This window comes from Pseudochaenichthys georgianus, chromosome 14, assembly GCF_902827115.2.
Source record: "Pseudochaenichthys georgianus chromosome 14, fPseGeo1.2, whole genome shotgun sequence".
NCBI lineage: Eukaryota > Metazoa > Chordata > Actinopteri > Perciformes > Channichthyidae > Pseudochaenichthys > Pseudochaenichthys georgianus.
The window spans coordinates 25,298,402-25,318,511 of record NC_047516.1 but is presented as its reverse complement, the minus strand read 5'-3'; the positions used below and the strand labels follow the sequence as shown (position 1 = coordinate 25,318,511).

At 39.6% G+C, this 20,110-nt stretch overlaps 3 protein-coding genes across 3 annotated transcripts; 1 reads left to right on the top strand and 2 right to left on the bottom strand.

The window, feature by feature from the left end:
* Window positions 1-78: 78 nt before the first annotated feature.
* LOC139435153 (interleukin-1 receptor accessory protein-like) lies at window positions 79-1,779 on the bottom strand. The gene is made up of 5 exons (XM_071205538.1): window positions 1,427-1,779; window positions 1,306-1,347; window positions 1,163-1,225; window positions 704-830; window positions 79-569 (listed from the first exon to the last, which is right to left on the bottom strand). The coding sequence occupies exons 1-5, from the start codon at window positions 1,521-1,523 to the stop codon at window positions 392-394; spliced, it is 507 nt and encodes a 168-aa protein (XP_071061639.1). The 5' UTR covers window positions 1,524-1,779; the 3' UTR covers window positions 79-391.
* Window positions 1,780-2,560: 781 nt separating this feature from the next.
* rnf121 (ring finger protein 121) lies at window positions 2,561-12,159 on the bottom strand. Its single transcript, XM_034099321.2, has 9 exons — window positions 12,021-12,159; window positions 10,318-10,355; window positions 9,778-9,919; window positions 9,352-9,506; window positions 8,605-8,712; window positions 6,334-6,454; window positions 5,659-5,792; window positions 3,600-3,701; window positions 2,561-3,088 (listed from the first exon to the last, which is right to left on the bottom strand). The coding sequence occupies exons 1-9, from the start codon at window positions 12,096-12,098 to the stop codon at window positions 2,968-2,970; spliced, it is 999 nt and encodes a 332-aa protein (XP_033955212.1). The 5' UTR covers window positions 12,099-12,159; the 3' UTR covers window positions 2,561-2,967.
* An 866-nt stretch (window positions 12,160-13,025) lies between these two features.
* Window positions 13,026-19,238, top strand: LOC117458698 (ribonucleoside-diphosphate reductase large subunit-like). The gene is made up of 19 exons (XM_034099320.1): window positions 13,026-13,136; window positions 13,853-13,941; window positions 14,064-14,241; window positions 14,371-14,471; window positions 14,561-14,620; window positions 14,703-14,742; window positions 14,845-15,007; window positions 15,118-15,259; window positions 15,656-15,739; window positions 15,837-15,998; window positions 16,318-16,397; window positions 16,487-16,688; window positions 17,047-17,196; window positions 17,286-17,507; window positions 17,585-17,661; window positions 17,768-17,903; window positions 18,227-18,322; window positions 18,414-18,602; window positions 18,686-19,238. Exons 1-19 carry the CDS (start codon window positions 13,118-13,120, stop codon window positions 18,875-18,877), a joined length of 2,382 nt encoding a protein of 793 aa, XP_033955211.1. The 5' UTR covers window positions 13,026-13,117; the 3' UTR covers window positions 18,878-19,238.
* The last annotated feature ends 872 nt before the right edge of the window (window positions 19,239-20,110 follow it).

Below are 20,110 nucleotides of genomic sequence, written 5' to 3'. Positions count from 1 at the left end.
AATGCTACTTTCAAGGCAAGGACAAACTTGGATATTTAACGAAAGAAAAATATTGAAATTAATGTGCTTTATTCTGATAATATGAATAACAGGGTTTAGTGGGTCAGAGTGCCACACTCTTTTAATTATTAGATTTTTTATATGGGGGACATGAAATGTCCTCGAATTCTGGAATGACCCTTAACACTATTCAAAGCCATCAAAGTAAGTTACTGTGGAACTGAATGCACCCTAAACATTGTACATTTCTTCATCCAACCTTTCTTTGGCATTTGTCCTACCCAACAGTATAAACAGAATAGTTAAATGACAGACAAGTGGAAGCTGAAATATGAAATTGTTCTCAAGTAAAACATGGCTTACAGAAAACCACTTTAAACTGTAGTGACATTCAGTGTGTTCTCTTCCTCCCTACGTTACAATCTTTACTAACTTTTAAAACGATACGCTTTCGGGTCGTTCCGGCGTCGTTCATCACGACGCAGGTGAAGGTGGATTTGAGGTCTTCTGACGTGACGTTCCTCAACAGTAAACTCCTCTGGAGGATCGTACCATCATCTAAAGACGATCTAAAACAAACACTGTCATTAGAGCTCAGCATGAGGTTGGATGCAGGATATTAAATCAATAATTAACGACACAAGTCCCCTTCAATGTTGTACCCTGTGATGTGGTCATTTCCACCAAAGCTTATAATACTCACTCCTCTAATTCTACTATTCTGCCACTGCTGAGCAGGTCTTCAGGGAACGAGCCATTGACGAGCCAGTAGATGAGTGTCACATCTGTACAATTGGCAAACGCTTCACAGTGAAGAAACAGCTTCTCACCTGTAAGTCAGAATACATCCAGTCATACACAACAAGAGTAAAGCTTGAATAATAATAAGGGATCCCTTTAAGTCAGTCAACTTTAATGTCAATCTTTCAGTTTGTGTGTACAGATAGAGAGATCGAAATGACGTTTCCAACAATCCCGAATACAAAAATACAATACACATATATGTATAGAATATGTATATCCTATATAAACATTTACACATAAAGATACAAAAACACAACAATCAATATATACAAAATAACAGTCACTTCAATATCAATATCTTTGAAAGCAATCATCATAGAAAATACCCAACATTTGCAGGTCTTTTGTGTTAACATACCAGGATGAGCTTTTATTTTGACATGATGTGGCCCAATGATCTTTGGAGGTTCATTCTGAGAAACTGAAGATCACATTTATGTCAGCACAAAAACATAACCACATATTAATAAGACTTAATATCAACCATAAAATATACTGTACCTGGAAATCCATCTACAAGCAGCAGACACAGTGAACCTAGAGCTGTTGAAGAGACACAACGTATTCAACCAATGCCATAATACACTGAAAAGGACTGATGTTGGTAACTAAGTAATCATACCTTTGACGACGGATGACAGCTTCATATCGACTCCTTCAGTTAGGTCGTTTGTGTATTGACTGCGGTTTGGGAGTACTATATATATACCCAACAGCATAATTCACTTCCCTAATCCTAGTACAACCCAATGCGTGTACATGTGGTACAGGGGGATTTCCTCAGAAACAGCCCACGCTTTACAGCCTGTTTGTTGACACACACTGGTTACATAAATCAACTTCACTAATCCACAATTCTAGGTCTTGTGATATTAATTGTCCAAATAATACATCCAGGGGGAAATTACTCAGCTTTAAAACAAACCTGAAGGATAATGACTTCTACACCAGTTCACACACTGATGACAGTAATATCACTAAATCAAAGGCCTGTTATATTTGTTTGCATTCATTCCCTTTCTGTGAATACAAAAATAATAATGAGGCAATGTCTTGAGTACATTTATTGACCCGTATCATAGCTTTGGTTTGTGCTTCGTACTGTAGGTGGCTGCATTTTCAGAGCAGATAAAAAAATCACTAAAATAAAGAAAATCTATATTTACCCTCTTACCTAGTGGTGTTGAGCAATGCAGTTGGTTTTTTATTTAGCTTTGTGATATCAGTCAACCACGTACAAAAATACTATTTCTTTGCTAGAAAGTAGTTCCAAAGAAAACAGCTGTAACAAATCAGTATGGTTGGGTAACTCTACAAGTGATATATTTTTATTTTTAGTAAGTTTGGGGACCCTGTAAGTCAAAAAAGGTAACTTTGTCAACGAAAAAAGTGACTTCCTCAAATTTAAATGAAAACCCAGTGAAGAAATACTGTACAAAGGCAAGAGGTCAAAGAAAATATGACTGTTTTTCCCCGTTGGTATGGATGAGTGTCCATAAAGACAGTGAGGTCATTTTGAAATCCTGTAACATCCAGTATCATCTCATCTCCTCCTGTGTGAGGAATCCTCCGTTTCAGATTTTTTTTCCCCCACAATGACGGTGCTTACTGGCATATGATGCATGAGGCTGTATGTATGAAACGTACTCATGTCACTGAAGTTCAAAATAATGACTCAGAGTTAAAAGGCTAAACAAATTATTACATAAATGTGTGTATGTGCACTTTGGAGACAGAGGGAGGGATTATATATTACTTGTGTTTCCATTTAATCTTTATTGCTCATGTGTGATAGCCATCAGACATGAGGACAAAGTCAAACTCCAGCAGGATCTTTTTTACTAAGAATAAACAAACACTTAAGACATAAATTAGTAAAAAGCACCCCCTAATGATTTTTAGAACCGCTTTACTAGGCCATACTGAAAGATGCACCGAACAATTATCAAGTGTGTGAAACAAATCCTGGGAAACTGACTGACATCCATATTTACCAATAAAATTCAAATAAACTGTAAATACAGACAATATGTGCCTATAAATATATACACAGAAAGTATAGACACTTTTATTGGTGTTTTAGTTCAATGTTAGGCCCTCAGTCTTTTGAGCCAGTGCATATCATCTCTTTGTGGCGTGTTTTGTCCCTTTCTGCACCGCAGGTCACTCCAGACCCAGGACGTAGTTGATGCCTTGCACAAATCCAATGATAACAGGCTGCCACGCCACCAAGTACCGAAGCCAGTCCAAAAGTTGTCCATACATGACATGTGGCCTCTCCCAGCTAAAAGGAAAATGGGTTAAGGAAAAAACTTGAACAGCAATCCACAATGGCGAATGGATGGATGCCAATTAAAGCGGATAAAACACAGATTAAGAGGCGGAAGAAACCACTTTCAGTTTCTGGAAAAGAGTCGTCTTTAGTGTCAACTGTGAACACAAAAAAAAGGAACAGGAACTTAATATATATAACCTATAAATGTTTCACATCTCATTTCACCACGCCTTTAATAAGCCGTCTGAAAAATGCAACAAAACTTTGCCGTCAAAAGTTCCCCCGTAGTTACAAGAAACACGTCTTGGAATGTCTGCTGTGAAAACACCCAATTTAGGTTTCAGGCCCTACTTTCACTTGTTTTATCTTTTATGCAGTCTGAACGTGGATATTACTGCACTGTTAATTATATCTAGAATTAACTTGTAACGATATATACGCAAAATACAATTTTTAATAATGCAGCACAGAAAAACAACAGGGAGAGCCAACATGTATAAAGAACTTAAAAGAAGGATACGGGTTGCTGAACATCCTCTTCAGATCCACCTTCTCTTTGCAGTACGGACACATCTGCTTCTTTCCGACGATACACCATCCTCTTATGCAGAACTCATGGAATCTGGATGTGGAGTTAAGGCTCGGCACTGAAATATGTGAGGGTCGGTTCAAACACTGGCTCAAAATGTCATTACTAAAGGCCCTGTCACACTGTCCCGAAATTGACACCCGATGGACACACGAATATGGAATTGTGAATTTCGCACGAAGATGGCCCCGAACCACACACGAAGGCAACATTTACATTACATTTAAGACATACAACTGCAATGAAAGTACCAAAAACAATTATGTTACAGTACTATGATACTGTACTGATATCTTCAGACTTTGTTCTTTACTTTATCCGTCTTTATATGTAGAAAATATTACGTTTTCTCCGTAATGTTGTTTCCATAACAACAACAATTTCCTGTCAACTGTCCTTCAAAATAATATATTATATCCTTTTTAGTTTCACAGAACACAAATTGGGTTATTTACATAATATATTTACATGATTTTGTTGTGCAATAAAACAACCCGATGGACACACGATAGAGGAAATGTTCAAATTCGGCTGTGATCGTAGCAACATCGGGCCATTCGTGAGGGCATCTTAAGCCTTCGTATGACCGCCGGCGGAGTTTCTCAGGCTCCGGCAGCAACTTCGTGAGCGGAGGCAAAATCTTTGGCATGCCAAAAAATTGCCGAAGGACCTTGCGAAGGTTCATTTTCGTGTTGAATTCGTGTGTCAATTTTGCCCTTCGTAAAGGCCATCGTGAGGGCATCTTGTTATCCTCGGTGCCATCGGGCATTCGCCCCGATCAGAGTGAATGTACCGATGATAACACGAAGATGACACGATTTGACAAGATGCCCTCACGAGTGCCTTACGAAGTTGCCGCTCACGAAGTTGCTGCCGGAGCCTGAGAAACTCCACCGGCGGTCATACGATGGCTTAGATGCCCTCACGAATGGCCCGATGTTGCTACGATCACAGCCGAATTTGAACATTTCCTTTATCGTGTGTCCATCGGGTGTCAATTTCGGGACAATGTGACAGGGCCTTAACAAAAGAACCTTATTGTTGAAATATGAAATGTATTATATTTGTAGCCACTGTGAATTCAACTGTTTTAAAGTAAATACATTTAACTGGCAGACAAGACACTAATGCTACAGTGGTAAAATACAAGTCGCAACTATAAAGTTATTTTTTTTCTTTTTGTAAAACAATCTTCGATATTGGATTCCATATTTCTATTTGTTAGATACTTTCTGAACCTAGGCACAAAATGATTTCACTAAATGTGTATGACAAAAATAAGAGATATCCATATAATTAGTAGAAACCAACAGTTGTGGATTTTTCGTGTGGATCTCCAAGTCTACTTTTGAGGGAATACATTTATTTAAATGTTTGCCTTAACAGTATTAAAATGTTGATGCCGAATTAATCGCGTTCCATCATCTTTTGCAGCTGAATAATTAGCTGTCACCATTGGCAGTAACCGTGTAAGATAACCACACATTTTCCACAGTAAACTCAAAGGGATAAAAGTTCAAATGACTATAAAAATAAATAAAACCACCGTCACAAAATATATCAAACATGAAATATATAAATAAATGTTCTATTATACAAATGGCAGTGTACGATATTGTACGTCTTCTTGCACATCTGCCAAAAACATTGTGGAAGCAACAGCCAATAATATCATCGTGCGGATTAACGTTATGGCTCTATGATTTAATTCACTTGTTTACAGCGGAAGCTGCACAAGATAACAATGGGGGAAGTAATGCGCATTTTCAGATGAACAGACTCATAACATCCACAGTAAGACATAAAGGTCAGGTTAACTAATTCCCTTTTGCCTAGACAATCGCGTACACAATAAAGTTCTGTCACAAAGTGTACCATGACTAAAGCTTTTTATAGACATGGAATACCCCATCGTGCAGATCGACTTCTCTTTCGCTGATCAAACATATAGCTGCATGACAATATGTCCGATTCTCACGAGGAAGGATACACATGGTTGCAGGATAATCTGTACGTGTTCTCGATAATCCCCTCCTCGCTGACATCTACGAGGATGGGCTGCCCACACACTGCACAGATATTGTCAGAGAGGTGCTTGGTTGGCATGCCAGATGCACTGTAGTACTGGAAAACAGAGAGAAAGAGGTGATACTTTAGCTCAGTGGGTCCCAAGTGTCTCGTAACCCTGAGCTGGTCTCTATTCTATAAGAACCCCCTCACTCTGTGATGATGATACACCTGCATTTTGCCTTGTGTAAACCCTTAGTAAATCGTATTTAACCCAACTGCTCCTTAGATGAAATTCACTTGTATAACCCTGAATACAAATGTATTTAAGCTTGCACTTATTGTCAGTGAAAAAATAATAAAAGACTCACTTCTAGCAGTTTCAACATCTTTTGTTAAGACTCGAGCTTTTAAGAGACACCTGAGCTTGCTTGTCTTTCATAAGCTTTGATAGTTCTAGGGGCGGGACACAAGGACTATGAAAATAGATTTTAAAAATGTTTTATTGTGTGGAAATATATTGCAATCCCTAATCTTTCTACTCCCCCGGCAAACCCATCAAGTACCCTTAGGGGTCCCCGTACCTCCGGTTGGGAACCACTGCTTCAGTTTACAGTTGTTACCCCCACAGCTTGGGGCCTACAGTCTGTCTACGTACCCCAACAGTGGAAGCCATGAAGTCTGCACACATCTCTGCAAAGTCCCTCCCCAGGACCCCGTAGTACAGACCGTAGAATAGTAGTGAGACGCCAAAGTCCATCGCGTCCTCTGGCTTTATCCTGCAGAGAGAAGGCACTGCATCACGGCTCAGGAGGGGTTCAACGTTGGCTTTAATTCAATTAGTTAAAAAAAAAGTACAAAACATATGGGCTAGAATAATTCTAATGATCAGCTGTACCCGGAAATCTCAGGTTCAGATGTTTATGGATGGAAATGTTCACGTTCGAGCACATTTCTAGGTAGGAAGTGGAACATTGTGGGACCTGCACATTTTTAGTCGATACATTGGTTATTTAGGTGGAGCTCTTTGCCGTTAGTCCACGTTTTAAATAAGTAGGCATACGTTACATTTTCCATTTATTTAAGAAACTGTCAGTTAAGAAAATAATGTGAGAAATGTCTGAAAGTTAATGAGCGTGTCATGTCGCAGCCTCGCTACACTAATGTCCAATTAATATTATTGAAGGTTCTTTGCTGCTTATTAGTTACATAGAAAAAACCTTTGTTAAATTTGTTATAATTTATTATACACTATTTGTGTGTAATAAGACCACTTTTCAAATAAATTCAGTCAATTCAAATTGAAAACATTTCCTAAGAAATCGTAGTTTATTAGAAAAAACTCAATAACTTATTTGCATACCAAGCATGAAATATACCTTTGCTATTTTCCCTTATAAGCAATCTGAGGCTTCCGTTTGAATGGATGAGCTGCCAACTCCTTTTGTAACTAAATATAAGAAATACTATGGAGAACTGTGATGTAGGCTGTTTGTTAAAGGTCCCCGTCCCCTTGTGTGTTCTGCATGTAAACGGTCTGCAGAGTCACAAACCCTCAAAGTACACCCTGGAGCGAGTAAAACTCTAACACAGAAAAGACCTGTCAATGCTGCCCCAGAACGCCTCGTTGGAGATTTCTCTTTTTCCATTGTTTTCTTCCGGGGCCTATTGACGTCACTAAGTCTGGACCGATTGGCACACAGCTATAGAACAATAGGCACACCCTCTGCCAGGATGGACTCCCGAGCAGCTCAGGAGTCCACCCCGCGAGGCTCCCGGAGCGGACAGTGTGAGGTGGATTTCCCGCTGTGTTTCCCTGGTTGCTGGATATAGACTAAGTACCATGCCCCATACCCAATCAGAGCACAGGGGGCTCATAGGGAGGGGGGGGGCAGGAGCTCCAACAAGCCGTTTAGTGAATAGACATACTATACAGAGATACTGTATGAGAAACCAATGTGAGTTTGGAACATTGAACAATGTAAATCTATTCTAGTAGACCTCAACAATGGAATTATGATCAGTAGAAATGGCCAAAACATGGGACCTTTAAAGCATATTCAAGTATCAAGCATAATTGTTTTACATTTCATTGATTTAGCTAACTTATAACTTAACATATGAGGCAATCTACCTCACCTCTAGTGAGTGGCCCATCCCTTTGTATGTATTTCTGTCTGTGGCCCTCATTGAAAAATGCCTGGACCACCCTGCTCATGTGGGTTAACTACTATAGGACCTTTTCCTGTTTTATACTCAGCTAAAATTAGCAACTTCCACTTCATGTGCGTAAGCAGCAGACAAACTATAATTTCTCTGACCTTTACAAACAGACAGAATAGATCTTTGTTATTGCCTAAAGGGAAGTATCTGAGAGAACTACGCACGTGTGTATGTCATTTTGTTACAGAGGAAATGTTTTTAATAAAAGGTATCACATTGTGTTTTACGTGACTTCTCACACAACCACAGGTAACCTTTGTACACATACACCTGAGGCCAGCTATGGATTATGTACACACCATGAAGCAGGCAGTCAAAAGAGAGTTATTTGCTCTTGTTCCTGCCTAAATCAGTCAAATTAAATTACCCTTCTGCATGCTGAATTCTTGTAGGGCTTCAATGCACAAAATGAAATGCAACCAACCACAGGGTCAGCTCATAAAAGACTTAGAAAAAGACAACACGGAAGAGCAATTAGTAACTGGTGGGTATTGTGATGATCAAAAACTAAATGCTACATGTAGAACAAAGAACCAGAAGAAGCTGAACTTCAAACATCCTAAAAATTGAAAAAAAGATGACAGCTCCTGTCAGCAGCAGCCTATCATTTTGAGTTATTTCTAACTGTGTAAGTAAATATCCAGTGAAATACAATATTATGATTCATTTAGCACCACTGAAAAGATATGAAACTAACAATACATACCTGAATATAAGGTTGATACCAAAAAGTGTAAACATGACCACAGTGTAGCCGGCTATTCCTGTGCCATAGCTGATCTTGTAGAGAAGGAGGAACCACTTATACACCAACCTGCCAAACCAAAGACAAGGAATTTTCTGTCAGTGTATGCCAGAGTCAGGGATGTAATAATAAAATAAAACTGAAGCACTAAAACCAAAAATGATATTTTATATTAGAAATATTATTAGTAATGTTGACACAAAATAAAAACAATATCTTTAAGAAACTTGAAGACTATGGTCTGGCTAAAAATCGAAATAAAAATGAGTACATTCTCTCCAGTTTAGTTTCTTTTAGCTATATCACTATCATTAAAAAAGGAACAGCATGAATTCCCATTACCTCTTGTGACATTAAAGCAGAGAAATGTAAGCACCTTGACCTCCCAGGAGATGGCACTATGCCGCAATTTCATTCATATCCACTCAATTTCCCTACACACTAAGCCAACCATGTCATTGCTTTTATATGTAACTAAATACTTATTATAGCGTGATGTTATAGCTGACCCTTACAAAAAAAACTTAAATTAAGTAAATAAAAGAAAACCAGAACAAGCAATCGAATTGTGAAAATTGTGAAAAAAGTCAACAAAAAAAAAGCAAAACCATTAAAACCTTGGTCAGTATCACAAACGGTTAACTCCGCAGAACAGCAAGGCATTTGAATTGAAAGGGTTTGATTATGTGTGTATGAGGGTTATTATACCTGGGTGTGGTGCAGGCCAGGGGCTTGCGAGTGGCACGGAAGGAGATGTACGCTGTGATGACGGAGAAGATGAACCATGTGCTCAGGAACCTCCACCAGTGAAGTTTGGTGGTGAAGTAGAGAGGAACTACCCACATCTGGAACAGAGTCACCAGCTACAAGGGAGCAGGGGGCAGACGTTAGAGGAGGCATGAACGCCAGGGAGAAACAGTAACCAGCATGAGACACTGTAAGGAAGGGAAATACCATATGCCTCCTTCATTGAGAGAACAAGTATTGATGGATATATACTGTATGATGCACCATGTGTTGCCGTATGCTTGTGAGGGAAACACTGTGCGAGTACTTACTATCTTATTTCCCCCTTCCCCATCAATGCAAACACACACACACACACACACGCCCAGCTCACAGTCTGTGTCTTACATTGTATGACTTTGAATGTCTCTGTTTCCACTGCACGAGGACTAGCTGTGCGACGACGAGGGTGACGATGAGGATAAGCACCATCTCGGCGTGCATGGCCGCATGACCTTCGTGTTTGGCGTGCATTCTTGCATGCTCCACCCTGTGGAAAGATGATACAATACTCAACTGATGTTACGTAGCTGGGAGCCACAGTGTTTGTTGTCGTCATAACAAACTCAGGATAGGTGTGCCCTTAAAGGTGTGTATCACAGCCTTATGGCAGTCACTGTAAACAAACTGCAGCATTTCTGATACGTTTTTAATATGTAAATAGTGGGTGTAAAGCACTCTTATCTTAATATTTTTCATTTTAAATTATAATGTCTGAAGTTGTTTTCTATACCGAAAACATTGTGTATTATTCATAAAAATGCTTGCAAGAGTAACTCTGCATTTAGAATTTGTGTTTAACTGATAAGTGGTCCTTCTATCCAAGTGCAGTTCATATTATATACATTGCAAAAATAAATGCATTAAAAGTGTGTCCAAAACACTAACCTCCACTTCTCTTCTGGGGAAAGCTTGGACAAATCCAACTAAAGAAAGGAAAAAAACAAATGATGACCAATACTGTTGACATTGTATCAACTAAGGTAAACAAACTGATAACAAAAATCACAGAAAATTATACACCTCAAATCACACGGAGAAAATAAAACTGTAATTATAGTAGCACCAAACCACTGTTTTGTACATCAACTCTCACCCAGTTGACTTTAAACTTCCAAATCGTACACGCATATCAATTACAGAGCAGATAAAGCAACCAATTGTGCAGCAATGCGTGTCAAAGCCAAATAACTATATTTAACAAGGGTGAGGTTATTAAAGTGCAAGTCCAAGTTTGTTTAGTGAGTACAGTCCCTCCCAAGTTGCTGAGCTTGTTAAGCTACTTAACCATGACTGAAATGAACAGCCAGCAGCTGATTAAGTGTTCTCTTGTTTTTAGAGCTTAATATCCGCCAAAAAAATCAATGAAGGCTGACAGTGTCTATACCTGTAAGTATCTAACTCTGGGTACACAAATATTTCTTACTGAATTCACACAGCCTGATAGACGTTTTTCTGTCTGGGTCCTCATTTGCCCCTTTTTACATTTACATTACATTTTGACAAGATAGGATTCAATCCATAATGCCAGTATGTTTGTGAATTGCAAAAGGATCTTAGCCCTTTTATTAAACATAAGAACACTGTATGTATTGTACATATTATGTAGTGTAACATGCACACTACTCCAATTGCTTTATGTTTACATATTTCATAGTTTTATTTTAATTGAGTGTCTGTTACGACATCCAATTCCCCCCGGGATAAAAACAATATATTTGATTCGTCATATGTTTTGTTCAGCAGATGAATACATTTGAGCCTTTTTTCTTACCACTTGATATAATAATAAGCAGAGAAAAATAGCCATCAGGGCACATCAAGTCTAAATGTTACAGATTTCCATTCAGAAACCTTAATCATCAGTGAACCAAACATCTTCAGTGTATTTTACCAGCCTATTGTGATGGCAGCCGTGCTGGTGTTCTGCGTCTGCATGAGTAATGACACCTGTAAAAGCCAACACCTGTTTCAGTGCACTCTGGGGTCTCCCTTCACATTGTGAGCCCCTGCTGTGGTCAGCTTGACATCCAGGTTTGGTTTGACCAGATGATTGAAACCCCACAGGAAGTGGATTGGATGCTTCCCTGTGGCTTGACACTGATACATATCGTGCACCTTAGCACAGAAAAGGCCATATACTTGACCTTTGACCTAATGAGCCACATCATCTTTATGTGTAGAGTTCTCTGAACGTATGGGTGTGGAAATGTGTTATAAATGCCAATATAATTATTATTAAACAGCGTGTTAGCTTCTTTTACCAGATGAAAACAACTACATGATATAAACGTTAGCCGGCTAGATAGCTTAGCATAGCTTAATGCTGTTAGGGAGATGGCACTGCCTTTATAACGAAATGATATTTATGACATGCAATGGAAATGTATTTGTATGTAAACCCCATAACGATACCTATGCTTGGTAACAGATGTCTAAACAGTAGCAAGCTGCTTATGTTAAGCTAAACCCGTGAGTAACATGAGTTGCTAGCTAACACTGAGTTACGAGTTAGCAGCTAGAACCCCAGAATACATTCACCTCCATCTGTTTATCTGTCATAACATGTCGCTGGGGCCAATAACTCTCACCTGGTGCGGCTCATCGTGATGCGGGAGTCCATGGTCATGCTCTACACCATCAACCTCCACCTCAAACACCCCGGCCATCTTCGGAGTGCTGCTTTACTGTTCCGGGCCATTAGCATTAGCAACAATCCTGAGTGGCACTTCCGGTCATGTTTGGTTAAGTTTCTTTCAAAATAAAAGTCGGAGATAATGTAGGTCAAATGTTTGTTTTGTTTTTTAATGTAGGTCAAATATATGAACATGTGATCAAATAGTAAAGCCCTGGATTTCTGTATTTGTTTGTAAAGTCTGAGGTCAAGCCATATATGAATGAAAGGTGTAAACGGATCAATTAGATGCTTATATCAATATATTTAAGACCAATATACTATTCATGATCATATTTACTGTATTATATCAATGTCGTTGTATTTATACGATTTTTCTAATGGAACAACTTTTCTTTAGAAGTGCTACTCAAAGCAATGATAATTGCAATGAATGTCACTCATTTGTAAAGCTTTAATAACTCCATGGAATAACACACGATGTAAACATTGTTTACACGAGTCAATAAAGTGAAAATGTTCCATTAAAAAAGTAGACTCTTGCAAGTAGACTAATATTGCAGGTATTAATAGCATATAAAACATGCACCAGCGGAGTTATCGTGTAAGGAAGGCATTACACAACAAACAGAGTCAGTCACGCCTATATAAACCCTTGTTGCATATTTGTACATTGCAACAAAGAGCTCACATGAAGCAACCCTGCTGCTGAAATCAGACAGGATAATTACATGTTGTGTTAAACCTGTTGTTTGGGAAATATCGCGCCGGATTTGGCCTGGAAACGGAGACCGGAAGTTGTAAAATGATCGATGATGCATTTTTGATTGGTTTATAAATTTGACTGAGTCTTCTCGGATTGGCTGAGCTGTTGACACAAAGCGTTGTAACTGGCACTGGCAGGAGGAGGTTGGCGCCCTCAGTTTGAGATTCAAATGCCAGTTGTCCTTATAGTTTAATAACCTGCTATAACATCTCAGTAATACAGATAACTTATCTGTTTCGAAGCTGAAAACACAACAACTGCTGTCAGAGGAAAACAGTGTTGCCAACATGCACGTCATTAAGCGAGGTAAAGTAGCTCACTTTAACTTTCTTGCTGTCAAATAATATCGGATAATGCAATGTTTCGCGACGGTAATTTGAGGTCCTGGAAAACGTTTAAAATAAATTAAAATATGTAAACTGTAAGAAACGTTAATACTCACAATAAAAACTGCACTTCTGCTAATCTTTTCCTCCTTGTTAATTATGTACAATCGTACCTATTTAGCTAAAGTGTGTTTCCTTTTGTTTCTTTGTGCATGGTTCTCGTCGACTTTAAACAAAGACTTGAGTTATGAACGGACAGACTGACAAAAGATTTGTATCCGTTTTTAAGTTTGTTGCCTGTTTTGTTTTTTATTTGAATAACGAGTAAGCTTATTTTTTTCAATAGTAACGACGATATTGAACACCTGTCCAAAACGTTTTTTTAAAGTAATAGCGTTGTCCACTATTAGGAATGTATATGAAAAGGATTATTATAAACATGTATTTTCATCATTTGTGTTGGCGCAAAGTAAGTTTCCTGGTTACACATCTGTTCAGCGCGCGCTTTATCTGAGTTAATTGATCATTGGAACGAGTCCAATGGGACTGATTATCTTGTCTGCTATTTCAATATTTAGAACCTTTCATCATATTCTACAACTTCTTTGATGAACAAACTTATGTCTAGATTTTTTTTGAGGGAATTAACCAAATACAGTTTTACAAACAATGTTTAATTTAATTTTTGTTTTTCAGATGGACGCGAGGAGGCGATAACTTTTGATAAAATCACTTCTCGCATTCAGAAGCTTTGCTATGGGCTCAACTCTGAATTTGTGGACCCTGTAAGTTAAGACCGTAACAAGTCATATCAATGTTAAAAAGAAATGTGAAAGTTTGACGATTTCTACTTGAATTGAAAGATAATCTACTATGCGTTCAACCCTTTATCTGTTTATTTGCGCAGGCTCAGATTACGATGAAGGTGGTCCAGGGTCTGTACAGTGGAGTCACCACTGTGGAGCTGGACACTCTGGCAGCTGAGACAGCCGCCACCCTCACCACCAAACACCCTGACTACGCACTGCTGGCTGCACACATTGTAGTGTCCAGCCTGCACAAAGAGACCAAGAAAGTGTTCAGTGGTGAGTACAAGTTACCATGAAAAATACACTGTCTATTGCAAGATATGCACCTTTTGTGTGTGTGTATAATAAATGTGTATTATCCATTCCTTACTGATGTTGCACTTTATTTCCTCTATACTTGTGTAGATGTGATGGAGGACCTGTACAACTACGTGAACCCGTTAAATAAACGCCACTCTCCTATGATCTCCAAGGAGATGCTCGACCTTGTACTTGAAAATAAAGGAGTAAGTCACATTTTATGATGCATTTCTTTCATGTTTTAAAATGTCAAGTCATTGCATTGTGTTTTTACATAATATTCTATATTTTGCAGCGGCTCAACTCAGCCATCATCTTCGACAGAGACTTCTCCTACAACTTCTTTGGCTTTAAGGTAACTTTTATTCAAATGTTACATTCAACATCTCAATTAGATATTGAATTCTAAAACTAATTTGTATTTTTTGCTTTAAAAGACGCTCGAGCGGTCGTATTTGTTGAGGATTAACGGCAAAGGTGAGAATGGCTTTTCCTGGAGCATCTTGAGAAGCATGTTTATGTGCTGATTGGATATTATTTCTATTGTTTATTTGCTAATTATTCTCTCTCCTTGTGCAGTTGCTGAGAGGCCCCAGCACATGCTAATGAGAGTGGCTGTCGGGATTCATAAAGGAGACGTGGATGCAGCCATTGAAACCTACAACCTGCTGTCAGAGAAGTGGTTCACCCATGCCTCCCCGACTCTCTTTAATGCCGGCACCACCCGGCCACAGCTGTCCAGGTGAGATAAGATATACTTTATAGATCCAATTCACTCTGAGCAGTGACATCTGATGCTTTTTTCTACATTCGATTGTTTTCTTCTTTCTCTAATCTAATTTGTTTTTGCAGTTGTTTCTTGCTGACCATGAAGGATGACAGCATTGAAGGTATTTACGACACTCTGAAGCAGTGTGCCCTCATCTCCAAATCAGCTGGAGGCATTGGACTGGCAGTGAGCTGCATCAGAGCCACAGGCAGCTATATCGCTGGGGTGAGTCAAATTCATTGTTTATATTCATTATTAATGTGCTGCTTGTTTTTCAGATTAATCATTTGATATTTTGGTCTATAAAAGTCAATACCCGTTTCCAGTGTTGTGCCTATAAAAAAAAATTGTTGTAAGTCCGAAACCAAAGGATAATTAGGTTAATGTCATTTATACGGAAGAATAGGAGAAATGTCCATTTTTGAGAGGCTGAAAACAGGATTGCTGTCATTTTTGTAAAAATAAATAAATCCGTATTCACTATCAAAATATTTGCCGATTCTTTTTTGGTTGATCGATTGATGATTTTAGCTCTGCATTCAAATCAAACTGAAAAAGAATGCTTTTACTTGTGTCTTAATTGTATGACTTACAGTAGTTCTTGTTTTGTTTGTTTTGCAGACTAATGGCAATTCCAATGGGCTGGTTCCGATGCTTCGGGTCTACAACAACACAGCACGTTATGTAAACCAGGGAGGCAACAAGGTGAAAACACACACTAATGGAGCTGGATGTTGTTGCCGTAGAGACACCTCTGGTAGTAAATGTAATGACCTCTCTCTCTCTGTGTTCCCTTGTTCAGAGACCCGGGGCCTTCGCTGTGTACCTGGAGCCGTGGCATTTCGATGTGTTCGACTTCTTAGAGATGAAGAAGAACACGGGCAAAGAGGAGCAGAGGGCCAGAGACTTGTTCTTCGCCATGTGGATCCCAGACCTGTTCATGAAGCGAGTGGAAGCCAATCAGGTGAATATCTGAGGGAATCCCCTCCATGACTCACTTTCTGCAAAGGTCACAGTTTGAATTAAATGATACACTTTATAATTTATGCTGCAACTAACTATAATTGTCATTGGTGATTCATCTGCAGATAGTTTTTTCGACATTAATAGTTTGGCTTTTATAAAATGAGTGAAAATTGTGAAAAAAAACTTCACCCCAGTTTCTCAAAATCCAAGTTGATGTCTTCAAATGTCTTGTCTAAAACTACTGTAAGTTTGCTGTGGGGTTTAATCTTCCTGCTATATCTTGAACTCTTCTGATTGCCCCTCTTCTGCTTTCGTAGGACTGGTCTCTGATGTGTCCCGGTGAATCTCCCGGGCTAGAGGAGTGCTGGGGAGAGGAGTTTGAGGAGCTTTACACTCGGTAAGACCAGCGACACAACACAACTCTCTTCTGAACAACCACCTGACTACTCCTTGCTGACCTGTCCCATGTGTCTGTGTTCTCCTCAGCTATGAGAAGGAGGGCCGGGCTAAGCGTGTGGTGAAGGCTCAACAGGTTTGGCACGCCATCATCGAGTCTCAGACAGAAACCGGGACACCATACATGCTCTACAAGGACGCCTGCAACCGGAAGAGCAACCAGCAGAATCTGGGCACCATCAAATCCAGCAACCTGTGCACGGAGATCCTGGAGTACACGAGCAAAGATGAGGTGAGGGGGGGGAGGAACTGTTAGGTCTGCTGTATTCACATTAAATATTTAGTTTAGTTTTAGTTTAGATTATACCTCTTTATTCAACATGACAATGCAACATATATTGATGAGGCAAGATTTAGCTATTATTTGATCTCCTTCTGCAGTCCTTTAGCAGTTTATTAGTTTATTAAAACATCACATAATATCTATCACGCCTACTATTATGAAGACATTTTAAAAGCACCCATCAACATAAATATTAGCAGATTTATCAGAACTACTATAACATTAAAATCATTTCAAATATAACACTTGAATCACAGTCAAATTAAAGGTAACTTAATATTAATTTCTCTTCTCGTGTTCTACTCAGGTTGCCGTGTGTAACCTGGCATCTATTGCCCTCAACATGTACGTGACCCCAGAAAAGAGCTTTGACTTCAAAAAGCTTTCTTCTGTCACCAAAGTCATTGTGAAGAACCTGAACAAGATTATTGACATCAACTACTACCCAGTGATTGAGGTAAGCTTTAAAACAGTGTTCCCTCTCTATCCACTGTGCAGTCTTATGTGCTCCATGGTAACCAGTGGCTCCTCTGTGCTGGTTTGCAGGCGGAGAGGTCTAACAAGCGCCACAGACCAATTGGAATCGGTGTGCAGGGTCTGGCTGATGCCTTCATCCTGATGCGTTATCCCTTTGAAAGCCCCGAGGCCCAGCTGCTCAACATCCACATCTTTGAGACCATCTACCACGCCGCCCTGGAGGCCAGCTGTGAGCTGGCAGCGGAGCTCGGCCCCTATGAAACCTACGCCGGATCTCCTGTCAGCAAGGGGGTGAGTACTTTTCACATTGCCTTCAATTCATCCCAGGATACAGTTCAGCAGCTCAGCTCTGATCCTGTGTTCTCCAGATCCTTCAGTATGACATGTGGGATAAAACACCAACAGATCTCTGTGACTGGGGAGCATTGAAGGCCAACATTGCCAAGTAAGTTTTTCTAAATGTCTCCCTTGTTGGTGTTTCTCTTATCTACTGTATGTGGGGGTTGTGGCTAACCTCTGCCCCCTCCCCCCCCCCCCCTGTGTGTCCTCAGGCACGGGGTGAGGAACAGTCTGCTCATGGCCCCCATGCCCACAGCCTCCACCGCCCAGATCCTCGGCAACAACGAGTCTATTGAGGCGTACACCAGCAACATCTACACCCGCAGGGTTCTCTCCGGAGAGTTCCAGGTCAGCACTGAGAGCATGCGCTGCTACAGATTTGGGGATTTTACATGTTATGCTGATACATTTGCTTAGAAATATCCCCACATGAACGGTTGGAGTTTTTGACAGCAAGCCTCTTCACTCTAAAAGCATTGCAACATTTATCTTGGCAATATACACAGGAAATTACAGTAACATGGGTGCATGAATGAGTGATCACACATATTTAAAAATGATAACCGTTAATTTGCTTATTTTTTTTTTGTTACACACATAAATATCTAATCAAAACATGCTCTTAAATTGACCTCCCTTGTTTCTGACTTTCTTGTGTGCCTCTGCCACAGATTGTGAACCCTCACCTGCTGAAGGACCTCACAGAGAGAGGACTGTGGAGCGACGAGATGAAGAACCAGCTGATTGGTCAGAACGGTTCCATCCAGGTAAAGAGCCACTATTCAGTATCATTGCTCTAAATCTCCCTATAATTAAAATATTTGTTGGTGATCAACATGCTGTCTGACTTGTCTGCAGGGTATTGAAGAGATCCCTGCTGATCTGAAGCAGCTGTATAAAACTGTGTGGGAAATCTCCCAGAAGACAGTCATCAAGATGGCAGCAGATCGTGGGGCTTACATCGATCAGAGCCAGTCGCTAAACATCCATATCGCCGAGCCAAACTACGGCAAACTGACCAGCATGCACTTCTACGGATGGCATTTGGTAAGTCAGGACTGAGGGAATACTCAATGCTCATCGCAGTGCCAAGAAACAAACGTCCTAATGCCGTCTTCTTCTCTCTGCAGGGTCTGAAAACCGGCATGTACTACCTGCGGACAAAGCCTGCCGCCAACCCCATCCAGTTCACCCTGAACAAGGAGAAGCTGAGGGAGGCCCAGGCGAGCAAGAGCGAGGAAGAGGAGGTCAAAGAGAAAAACATGGCTGCCATGGTGTGCTCCTTAGAGAACAAAGATGACCGTCTGATGTGTGGCTCCTGAAAACACACTTCCCCTTATCCACTGTTAAAAATCCCTTTTGGACACCCTGCTCTTTTTTTGTATATTACGTTGGAATGATAGTTTTACATAAGCAGCTAGTTTCAGGTCTCATATTTATATTTACTATTTTCATCATGAATTGCCTGTTTGTATATAATTGATAGGGTACAATGAATTAATACATGCTCTTAGTGTTTTTTAATTATTATTTGTGTCTGTGGGTCATTTTAACAAACATGATTGTATTTTAGATGTGTGGGAATTAAACTTTTTATACACTGGTCTTTATTTAACTCTCTTTATTTCATACGCTGCTGTACATTTTTCTAGCTTTGGTTTATTGTTATTGATCATATTTAGACCTAAATGTATCGAGGCAATGGTTTTCTTTTACATTTTCAAAAAAGCTAAATATGTTGTACTCACATGGAGGAAAGAAGAATGTCTGCATGCTGTTCTAAAAACGTGTTGTTATTTAGGAAATGAAACTCATCATCTAACAGGATGGTGATTATGATTGGCTGGTGATAAATCATGCCTGTGCACGTAAAACATGAAATACATTACCTGGTGCTAAATGTTGTGGGCTTTGGTGTCAGAATGAATAAAGTGTGATATTTAATTATTTCGTGAAGCAGGATAACAGAATAGACACTGAAAATAGAAATGATGATGGCATCAGTCACCAATAACAGTGACAAAGCGTTACGTGCACAGGTGTGTTCCACAGGAGGAGTGTGCATGTGTCGGGGGACAGGTGGAGCTGCAGGTGGTGATTTAATGAACTGATGCAACCTCAGGGGAGCAGAATGTGTGAAACAAGCTGAGACCTGCTCTGTCACACTGGCGGGCTGCTGGTCGTGAGTTAGCAACACTAATCAGCACAGAGTGAATGTTCTCCTGCATTAAGCTCAGGGAAAAACAGAAATGAATGATTTCAAATGTTTTAATTGCGTTACAAAGTTTATATTGTGCAATTATTTGTATTGAGCACAATTCTACTTTCTTCTGATGTTTAAATGTCAACAGAACTACCCCACCAAACGTCATTTTGCAGTTTCAAGTTACTACATTCAGCTGATTAATTAGTGTATGTTTTTAATGGTAATACACTGTAACCCTATTTAACTGCCACTGATGCTTATCAAAGCCTATTGATTTCAGCATTGTGACTTTAAGATGCACAATTACTTTTCAACATGTTAGCAATTATAAAACAAATTGAATTTAAAC

Bases quoted from the DNA above. Each gene is read 5' to 3' on its own strand.
- LOC139435153 (XM_071205538.1), bottom strand. From the start codon at position 1,523: ATGCTGTTGGGTATATATATAGTACTCCCAAACCGCAGTCAATACACA. The intron at 1,348-1,426 runs GTATGATTACTT...TCTCTTCAACAG, and splicing joins GCTGTCATCCGTCGTCAAAG to CTCTAGGTTCACTGTGTCTG. The intron at 570-703 runs GTGAGTATTATA...TGTTTGTTTTAG, and splicing joins AGAATAGTAGAATTAGAGGA to ATCGTCTTTAGATGATGGTA.
- rnf121 (XM_034099321.2), bottom strand. From the start codon at position 12,098: ATGGCCGGGGTGTTTGAGGTGGAGGTTGATGGTGTAGAGCATGACCAT. The intron at 9,920-10,317 runs GTTAGTGTTTTG...ATCTTTCCACAG, and splicing joins TCCCCAGAAGAGAAGTGGAG to GGTGGAGCATGCAAGAATGC. The intron at 8,713-9,351 runs GTATAATAACCC...TTGGTTTGGCAG, and splicing joins CTGGCCTGCACCACACCCAG to GTTGGTGTATAAGTGGTTCC.
- LOC117458698 (XM_034099320.1), top strand. The intron at 14,621-14,702 runs GTAACTTTTATT...TTGCTTTAAAAG, and splicing joins ACAACTTCTTTGGCTTTAAG to ACGCTCGAGCGGTCGTATTT. The intron at 15,260-15,655 runs GTGAGTCAAATT...TTTGTTTTGCAG, and splicing joins CAGGCAGCTATATCGCTGGG to ACTAATGGCAATTCCAATGG.